This window comes from Haliotis rufescens, unplaced genomic scaffold (genome assembly GCF_023055435.1).
Source record: "Haliotis rufescens isolate VD_foot unplaced genomic scaffold, xgHalRufe1.0.p SCAF_2, whole genome shotgun sequence".
Taxonomy (NCBI): Eukaryota; Metazoa; Mollusca; class Gastropoda; order Lepetellida; family Haliotidae; genus Haliotis; species Haliotis rufescens.
The window spans coordinates 64,061,766-64,072,674 of NW_025963890.1; the positions used below are offsets into that span (position 1 = coordinate 64,061,766).

The 10,909-nt window shown below is 39.2% G+C and overlaps 1 protein-coding gene across 2 annotated transcripts in view; it reads left to right on the forward strand.

The window, feature by feature from the left end:
• Positions 1 to 8,985, forward strand: part of LOC124124083 — a 53,204-nt gene extending 44,219 nt beyond the window's left edge. For both annotated transcript variants that reach the window (XM_048400317.1, XM_048400318.1), the window contains one exon: positions 4,287 to 8,985. In XM_048400317.1, the coding sequence (XP_048256274.1) occupies positions 4,333 to 7,137 (2,805 nt within the window). In that variant the 5' untranslated portion in view covers positions 4,287 to 4,332 and the 3' untranslated portion in view covers positions 7,138 to 8,985. The remainder of the gene's footprint in view (positions 1 to 4,286) is intronic.
• The last annotated feature ends 1,924 nt before the right edge of the window (positions 8,986 to 10,909 follow it).

The following is a 10,909-nucleotide window of genomic DNA, read 5'->3' on the forward strand; positions in this document are numbered from 1 at the left end:
AGGGCGTATGGTCACATTGATCAACAAAATGAAATACAGTTTTCGAGATAATAAGGAAATGTAGGTATCTTTGCGGGTTGCATCGGTAATGATGACGAAGTTTTGATATGTCATTTGCTTGGTAATTTCGCGGTTTTCGTTTACACTATTTTGACTTGCAACACAAAGTAAATATTTCACCTGAGCATTGCTTTTTTATAGTGTGTATATCTTTTTACTATCAAAATGTGTAACATTTTCAAATTTATTAAACGCCTAAATATTCAGTTATTTTACAAAGTGACTGAAAAACATTTCCATCTGTATTATTATGATAACGAATTCCAAACTTTTTGATGTTTAATGTCATCACCAAGAGACTGAAAATGTTACGTTGAAAAGTCGTTTCTATGTTGTTTGGCTTCTCATCCTACTTAATAATCTGTTGTGATGTTTTTAGGCCCGTTGGATCGTCTTATTCAATTTTAGTCAATCTGGACAGATTTTTCAGTCAAAATGCCTGAAATATTTACACATTTTATAAATTGCCTGAGAGAATCACATTTTACAAATTGACGGTAATATATACACGCTTACAAAGGAAAACAACGTCTATCGCGCATTGAAGAATTTCCCAAACAAGATGTAGAGGAACAAGAACGAATCGGTTCAATGCTACCGCAAATGAAGGAAAACAAGATGCAAATACCATAATTACAACCTACCAAATTTATGTGTATAAATTTTAGGCAGCTTCCTTGTTCGAGGAATGTATCCGTGAATATCCACACAAAGGAACAATATCCTACTCGTCTGCAGCTGTACAAAGAAACTTATTCGATGTCACGTGTCTCTGTAACAATCAAATATTTTAAAAGATATATATCGTTTCGGGATAATTATAACCCGTGTTCGTTTCTCAACTGATCACTTAGATTGTTTCAGGTGTTTCACATAGGTGTCAAGTCTCAAGGGTCGGCTGAGAAAGCCCACGTGAAAACTATTTTCATAACGTCCACGGTTCCTAAAAAATCCATTGAGTGATAGATAACAATGAGCAATCAATCAACGTATTACCAGTTAACCCTTTGAACAAAGTATGTTGTTTTAACATCGGCACTTCACGCCATGATATGAGTATTCCCTTTGTTTTAGTAAACCTAGACATGTAAACACTCACTTTTGACATGTCCACTGTGCAAGATAACAGTGATTAATCAATCAACGTATTTTCTGTTAATCCTTTGATGACTAGGAACGATCCGTTGATTTACAAAAAAAGTTAATCAACTGATCATTCACCTCTTGCTGGGCTGCCACGTGCATATTACATAACACACATTTCACCTCACTTCAAACCTGTATTTAGATTGAATAATTACCCCAGACACAATAAATGCCAAATGGGAACCTTTCTCAGGTAATCTAAGTCGTGCTACCACTAATTATACCCGTAATAAATTCATTAACTGAGCATCAAGTGAATGACGACAAATACACAAGTGTATGGTTATACCAGAAAACGTGGATGACAACAAGGGAGTAGTAATCGTATTATCGACGCAATCCGAAATCCGAAAATGCTTTCACTGCATGGATACTTTATTTAATTATTAAACAACAACCATCAGGTGTATTTCCAAATGACGACATCCGATGAGCTCCACCGTTCTTTTTGTCTGTTTGTTTAGGCTGAAGAAATTAATTAACATGCGCCCTTTGTCGAAATCTTTATAGATCACAGTTAACCAATCAGTGTTCAAAAATGCGTAAAACAAATATTGCCTCCAGCCTCCAAGTTTATTTAGCTGTCCTTGCACACGGTAGCCCAGTCTCTGGTCACGCTCAGCTGCGTAGCGTATAATCCGGGTACTCACGGGGGAAAAAACAATAACAAAGGCAACAACCAGTCCGGAGAATTGCGTTAGATCAGTGCCCCTTTAACATCAACAATTCTGTTGTTCATCTACTTTGTAAAGTAGAAATGACGGTACGTATTTTACACAGATTTTTTTTATCACACATTGCCATAATTGATTTATCAAAGTACTTCAATCTTTACGTGCATTGTGATTGGTTTGTCGTATTGACCGACAGGTGACAACTCTTCGTGCATGTCACGGGTAGGGCTTGTGGTGTGACGAAAGACTCAAAATCATACGAGCGAAAATGTGCGTCCTCATGTGCATTTGGAATATTTAACATATATGTCAAGATTTTATTGAAGATACGTAATATTTTAAATAGTAGTATGTTGTTGTTCAGTTGTTTCGATATCTGTGTAAGCGTATTGTCATCTTGATTTGACATTTCATGTTATGAAATGTCACATAACAACGCCCAAACATTAACTCAGATTTGAAAAAAAGGAAGTGGAACAGAACATCTGTTCTGTACCTGTTTAATATGTGTTCTTGGTGTCATAGCTACCGGATATTGATTACACTTAGCTACACAACGTGGTTAATCCGGATATCGATCGGATTTCAAGGAAAATGCCATGCATTTCTCAGAATGCTAGAAAACATTTTATAAACTGTGTCTTAAGCGGCGTAGTTTATGTTTAGTACGTGTTGGAGCTACGACATGCCTTGATCATGCATACTGCTAAATGACAGTAAGTACATAATGAAATCGTTTAAATGTAGAAGAAACATGTTTCATAAACGCATCCATATAATACGCCACAAATTGCTAAATACCCCTATGTCACATGTTACCGCCTCACATACACCTGATGGGGTAGCCGAGTTGTGATAGCGTTAATGTGTTGTGTCCTGTGCCGGGATTCGAATTTCTCATTAGTGAAGTGCGTGACATCCATTTCACATGCAATGATACAGTGTGATTCGTTCTCACTTACTACGAAACTGTACCCGACCATGGCCACGCTGCTACTTAGATGTATGCATTGTGGGTAAAATTACCACGTGTGTATATTTGTGACATTCTCACGTAATGTAAAGCGTATGTGACGTTTGATGGATATGAATGATTCTAACCTTATGCCGTGTATCTTACTCCATGTGAACATATATTTGAAAACATGATATAACGTATGAAAACCACCTGAGCATAAACATCTTTATCTGAGTGTAGTTTCGTGACCTGACAAAATCATTTGGAATCGATAGATAAATATAAGGAAATATACACACGTTGAATCTATAACGTATTTTGTCAGTGATCTACATGAATTTATGCAAACTGACAGTAGTCCATGATCCTTGACAACACACCCACCTTTAACGTACATACCTCGTATCCTTGACAACACACCAACCTTTAACGTGTATACCTCGCATCCTTGACATCACACCAACCTTTAACGTGTATACCTCGCATCCTTGACAACACACCCGCCTTTAACGTGTATACCTCGCATCCTTGACAGCACACTCACCTTTAACTTGTATACCTCACATCCTTGGCAAAACACCCACCTTTAACGTGTATACCTCGCATCCTCGACAACACACCCGCCTTTAACGTGTATACCTCACATCCTCGACAACACACCCGCCTTTAACTTGTATACCTCACATCCTTGACAACACACCAACCTTTAATGTGTATACCTCGCATCCTTCACAACACACCCGCCTTTAACGTGTATACCTCGCCTCCTTGACAACACACCCACCTTTAACGTGTATACCTTTCATCCTTCACAACACACCAACCTTTAACGTGTATACCTCACATCCTTCACAGCACACCCACCTTTAACGTGTATACCTCGCATCCTTGACAACACACCCGCCTTTAACTTTTATTCCCCGCATCCTTGACAACACACCCGCCGTTAACGTGTGTACATGTATGTAAGCGTGTGTATGTATGTGTGTCTGTCTGGGTGTGTATGTATGTGTGTGGGTGTACTGAAAGAATACATATAAAACGTCAATGCAAGAGAATAACCATTTATTTGCCGAAACAGATTCCATTCGGCTTAAAGGGCAAACTAGCTGTGGAAATTATATGAATGGATCACTGAAAATCAGTGATGACACCAGGTGTTCGTGGGTAAGCATGTCCTGCCCTACCGGTAGCACCCGCCATTAATACCATTTTTATAAAAAAGGAAGTATATGCATTGATAGTTCCTTGAAAAGTCGATGCGCTACCTCCCTTCCGTTATTGATGTACATTATTACTGAAAAACTGACTCGGCAGGAAAAAGAAGTGAAAATAAACTCCTGTATATTCTGATGGAAATACATATTTACTGTATTAATATCCGCATTAATGTCATGATTTGCAGTTGTTATGTTCTTTTCTCTTCATCATTATGTTTTTCCTTTCAGTTTCATCTGGCTATAAGACACTGGTGTCTTGACATAAAGGGCGGAAATGCATCACCAAGCAGATGCATCTGCTTCTGACCAGACTAATCTACTCCAGGATCCCGCTAGTGCGACCGGAAGTCAAGATGAAAAGGTAGAAATGCAACAACCAGCAGGTGCATCTTCTACTGACCAGACTAACCTACTCCACGATCCCGCTAGTGCAACCGGAAGTCAAGATAAAAGGGTAGAAATGCAACAACCAGCAGGTGCATCTGCTACTGACCAGCCTAGTCAAATCAGAGATCCCGCTAGTCCAACCGGAAGTCGAGATGCGCTCCAGGTTTATGACCAGTTCGTGACAAGGCATTTTCCAGACTTCAAGACTCATGTCTACAGAGTTCCCCCTGTACATGTTGGGCCGAGACAGAGTGAGGACAGTGGCGACAGTGGTGATGAATATAAGATTTACAGAGTAAATCCATCTGATGAAAAGGGAGATGAGGCCGAAAGGCAAACAGCAGATTGTATTGAAAGGTTCCTCAAGAAAGAACGCGCTAAAGCCTTTATACTTACATCCTACCACTTTAGGAACTTTTGTCATAAGGCAGGGCCACCAGTGGAAGATACTAATGAATATACAAGCCCATGGGGCAAGGAGGGAGAACATGACATTGTTATAATAGATTATGAAAGAGGGGTTCTGTTCATACAAGTGAAGGCTTATGCTGACAAAAAAGATAAGAGAGGAGCAAGTCAAAGTGTTAAGACAGCCTTTAATCAACTTCGTCGTGATAAAGACTTCTTTGAAGCCAACTTTAAAGACCTGACACAAGATATGACTAAATCGTTTGCAGTCAGTCTCCCTAACTTCTGTCGGGAGAACTTAAATGACGAAGGGTTCCCAGAAACCCGTAAAGAGTTCAACAGTGGGTTTCATAACCTTATGCATTCAAGGTCACCGAATGATGATTATCTTCACCTGGGCCTGTTCTTTGAGGATCTCGATGATGAAACAATGATGAAGACATGGTGGAATTATATTTCTGAAAAATGTCAAGGATTTTCATCTTGGGATGATTACAAAAGAGTTGTTGGCCGATATATTGGATTCAGATCAACAGTTGAAACTCCGTTTGGAGAGGGTTTAACGAGGGGACAATGTGTTTCTCTGATAGATAATAAGTACACGAATATTGTGTTGACACCTCACCAGATTACTGTGCTGAATACCACAGAGGCAAAGCTGATAATTCGGGGAGAATATGGAGCTGGAAAAACCGTTCTTTTGGTTTTAAAAGTCCGTCAGTTATTACGCAGTGGACGTACGGTGAGTGTTGTTAGTATGGCAAAGTCAGACCTCCTCAATGTCCTACAATTCCAGATTAAGCAGGGTTTAAGTCAAGATGAACAAAACATTGAATTCAAACAGATTGATTCAACAGCTGATTTGGCAAAGCATCTTCGTAGAAATGGTGGAAACAAAGACGTATTTATAGACGAATTTCCCTCCCATTTATTGGAAGATATCGAGCTCAAGGATGCCATTACACAATATCAAAATACCCTCTGGATCATCATGAGCCGCGAGCGTCAAGATGGCATGAGTAGAGGGGTTAAAGACACTTTAGCAGGTGCTCTTCAAGAAGTTGTACTAAGGAAAGTTTTGCGTTGTCCACCTTCCATTACAACATTTCTCCCCAATGGAAAACGAGAAAGAAAGGAGATAGAATATTCTGATAAAAATAGTGGCAGTCTAAAAATGATGATCCAAAGACATTTTAAAACTATTGGATTTGTTTTCACACAAGATACGGTAGAAAATAGTCAGTCATGTCTAAACATATCTGATATTGTTGTGGTTGATGCCATAAAACGTGAGTGGCTTGTGAAACTTATTGGACTTGATGTTCCTATCGTGCACGATTCTTCCGTCACAAAAGATCAAGTTGCAAAAATCAAATCCGGGCAATTGAAAAAGGCATTATACAGTCACAACAAAGAAGGTGATGGAATGAGAAAGGTGGCTGAAACTGAAGAAGGAGTGGTCTTCTACTACAAAGACACCAAACAAGTCACTGACATTAAAAAGCTCAAAGGAAAGAAAGACTTGGCGTTGCTGCTGCATTCCCTTGGAGCAAAATCTCATGCGATTAATAAAGCGTTAAAATCAGAACACAATTCCACTGAGCCCGATGAACACTTTCATTGGTATGACATCACAGTTGTAGATGAGCAGGATAAACCAGAATTCGTATCCGAAGCCTTGAGAGAACTACACTTTCCACTTGTTACTCCTGCAGAACCTGACAAATGTATTTCAGAAGATGCTGTGCTCTTTACAAATCCAGAGAACTTTGAAGGATATGTAAGGAAAAAAGTTATCCGAGTAGAACGCGGCAGATTATTGATCGATGACGATGAACTCGCCTCTGCTGATGGCCCAGAATGTCAGTATGTCAAGCATATCACAAACCATGGATGTGTTCTTGAGAGATGCAACACCTGCAGGGAATCGCTGTTGAAACACCTGGGTGATCTTGGTTTACATCGTAACCAAGTCGCTGCCCAAGAATCTGAAGGTCCTGAAGCAGCAACCCCAACAGTAAGAGACCTCGATTGGTCTGATGTTGTGGTATTGGACAATAGATCAGATGGTAATATTTCTGAGATTCAGAATCACTTTGCTTTTCCACGCAGTGTAATATTTAAGGAACCCAATTCCTTCCTAGGCCTTGAGAGAAAGGTGGTCATCGTGTTGAACAGTAATAAGAAACCAAGTCCATTGACGTCGGATGGATGCATTGTGGATCACTTTGAGGCGGCGATAACGAGATGTTCCTCACAACTGATTATAATAGAAATACATTGATACAGTGACAACCTATTAATGTGGATGCTACCGACCACAGTTAAAAAAGACAGATATATCTAGATCTAGAGATCTAGAGATATATACATATATCATTCTTAAAAATGCATTTAAGTAGATACTTCATAATGTATCCATATAACCATAATTTATCCAAATAGACCAAAACAAAAGTCATACAAATTGTATGTGAAAAGAGAAACCTGTGTGATCGCCAAAAGAAGTTCCTGTTAACTGTCACACTTTGCTGCTAGATTGACACACAACAAACTTGAGTCCGTTTGGATATATTGTGTCAGTGACGGCTTCAAACGAAGGACAAGTTCGCTAACAGAATGAGGACAGATACCTGATCTACACACTGAGCTTTACGTAGAAATCAGTACTGACTGTTCTTATTCACAGCAGAAAAAAACAGAAGCCAGACACACTTACATAACCTGTCTAAGGATACAGTTCGATTTATCTGATCGTGCAAGCGTGTTCATTCATTACAAGTCCCTTGAAGATTCCGGGTTAGAATTGGTCTTCAACAACCCATGCTTGCCGTGAGAGGCGACAACCGGGATCGGGTGGTCAGGCTCGCTGACTTGGTTGACGCATGCGTGGATCGATTCTAATGATGTCAATCTCTAGACTGTCTGGTCCAATCTCGATTATTTACAGACGGCCGTCATATAGCTGGAATATTGTTGAGTGTGGCGTTAAACAACAAACAAAACATTATTTCAAACTTTGTCGAAAACAATGGCAAAAAAATATGCTTTGAAGGGAACACAGACCAAATCAACCAAAGCAAGTCTAGATATCGTTCTAAATATTCCAAACCCGCTTCATTTCGCCACGCTGAATTTATTACATGAAATCAGATTGAGTGAGTGAGTGAGTGAGTTAGTATGGTTAACTCCGCTTTTAGCAATGTTCCAGCAATGTCACGGCGAGGGACACAAGAATGAAATCAAATTGAAAGTCGCGAGTGATTGGGTGCATAGTAGGTCTTTGTTAACATATAACAAAGAATGCATACCGAAACTCAGGTGTTTTACGTGATTATTTGGTTTAATAAAGTGTAAGAAAACTCGTGGATGCATATGAATGAAACAACCTGAACTTTCACTTTTGACCTTTGCGGGGTTATCCAATCAAAACTTATAAAACTAGGTAAAAAACACTACGACACAGGTGGGACGAGTGGGTTTGGTATCTCTCCACCTGTCTCTTCACCACCTGTCAGTCAGGTTTTACGCCGCTTTTAGCAATATTCCAACAATATCACGGCGGAGGATACCACAGATAGGCTTCACACATTGTTCCCATGTCGGGAATCGAACCCGGGTTTTCGGCGTGACGAGCGAACGCTTTAACCACTAGACTACCCGACCGCCCATAATTAAATTGGAATATGTATTATCACGACTTTACAACCCAGGTAGATTCAATTATATGTTTTGCTTAAGACATAATTGTGAAAACGAAACCTTTGATTAAGCATAATCTAAAACAAGTATCATGCTCTGTCAGGAATCTGAGGGAAACCTAGAAATCAAGAATAAAGTGTATTTTATATATGTAAGGGTTTTTTGTATGTTTGGGACAACCATCGGGAAGACAGTGGGAGAACCAGTGAGAGATTTTCTCTAGATTAATACTATTTCCAAGTTTGGAATTGTGACTGTTTTATCTGTTTTCCTCCCGTCACGAGTGTTCCAGGTTTGATTATTGGATCACATGTTATCTGTATGTCTCAGAAAATAATTTCATAATTGTAGAATATATGTACAAGTGAAGACGCACATTGGCTATGTATCCAGCGTGTTCATCATTTTTTATTAAAATCTCTGTATGGCCTCTTTGTTTTTTGTTTAACATGGTAACTTGCAAAAGTCTAGCTATATATCAGAGACATAAACATAATTTACCCTGCGCAGGGCAAACAAGTGACATTACCAACAATCCACCAAGAGAGTCACAATAAAAGGCATAGATAAAACCCTTTCAACGATCCAAGGGAATCTCTGCTAATAGCTAAAAGGTGAGTGTATCCTGCTCCTCTGTTAGCATCCATCACACACACATTCAATGGCAAGTCAATTGTTCATCTGAAAAAAAACAGGAAAATAGGGAATTGCCTCAAATGGAAAATCCCCTCCACATGTCAACAATAAGGATGGAGTTGCTGGACTATTTCTCGACATAAAGGGAAAGTTGGTTATTTAAAAATTGATGTCATCATTGTTGTCAAACAGCCTTGTGGGGAGATTTTGGTCACACTGAATCTTTATACATATATCTAAATCTGAAACATGTGAGGCGGTTCCAGTGTCTCTTGATTTCCAGCACAGGTGGATAAATCAATGGAAGGGAATTGGCTTTATTGAACGATATCAGATCATCGATAAATGTGTTGCTTAAATTAAATTTCTTGTTTGGACTTTGCCAATCCGAGCAGAAAGTCCGACTCGTAGGCCAAAAATAACCAACAGATCAGCAAGCAGGGGCAGCAAAATTGGTCCCCATGGGGATGCCTACCTGTTGCCTAAATGTCCTTTCCCTAAATTTAAAAATCCAGTCTTTCAAATACTGTTTTCTCAGTAAACTTCAGATCACATTTGATTTCATTTTTGAAAATGTATCCTGACCCTTTGAAGATACCCCACAGTGCAAAGAAGGGAACATTTTATTCCCTATTTGGACATGTGTGTGTCACTAAACGTGGTGACCATACACATAGAACGTCTCTTAGTCTAAAGTAACAGCAATACTTCATGATTCATGCAGAAAGTAATCAATTCCACCAACTAATACAAGATTTTTATAACACTGAGGGTCTATGTATTACACGTAGAACTATAACAAGTGTGGCGTGTCTGTTTTTCGAGGTGAATGGGTTTTTACACCCCGAAACGGAATTGCGAATAATTCTTTTTTTAAAATAAACGTCTACATAGGCAATTGCATTAATAGTTGAAATTCAGTGTTAATCTTCATGTTGGAACTGACCAGCATCGTCGAATTAGATATCAACATTATATTCCATACATTAATGCATACAGCTGAGACGAAAATAACAGGTGTTGCTAGTAAGGACAATTGCACTTTTAATAAGTTTTCACTTTATTCACTCATTCTATTATTACTATTGTTAGAAAGACTTCGTTATCGCCGGCTCTAAGTGAACGATAGTGCGTCCATTCTGAATACGGTAACTGCTGAAAGTAAGGGTTAACTAATATTCCCTGACAATATTATACAGTAAATATATATTCCAATAATTACTGCATTTAACTGAATTTAATCGGTGTGATAGAGGTACTTTCTTGAAGTTGCATATGATACATGTGCACAATATAGGATTCTGTAGAGTGAATGGTGCACTTTCTGTCCATTTCGAAATGTCCATTGATACAGTCATGGTCCAACACCTATCTGTGACCATCATACAAACAGCGGGTTAATTAGCCTGATTAGTTAGCTGACACAATTGACCTAACCTTTATGTGACATGCAAGCTTTGATTTCCTTTACAAAATCACCCACACCAAAACGTGCCAGGCCACTGAGATACTATGCTGCAGTTTAACATGGATAACAGACACAATATACTCCGCGCCGACCTGTCCCTGTTTTAGCCCCTTAATGTCAAGCGCCAGACAGGGTAACACAACAAGTACCATCTTTTACCATCTTGTATTTTGGTATGACGCGGCCGGGGATCGAACCTAAGATCTCCCGCACTCCGGACAGACGTTCTATCCACTAAACCACGGAAGCG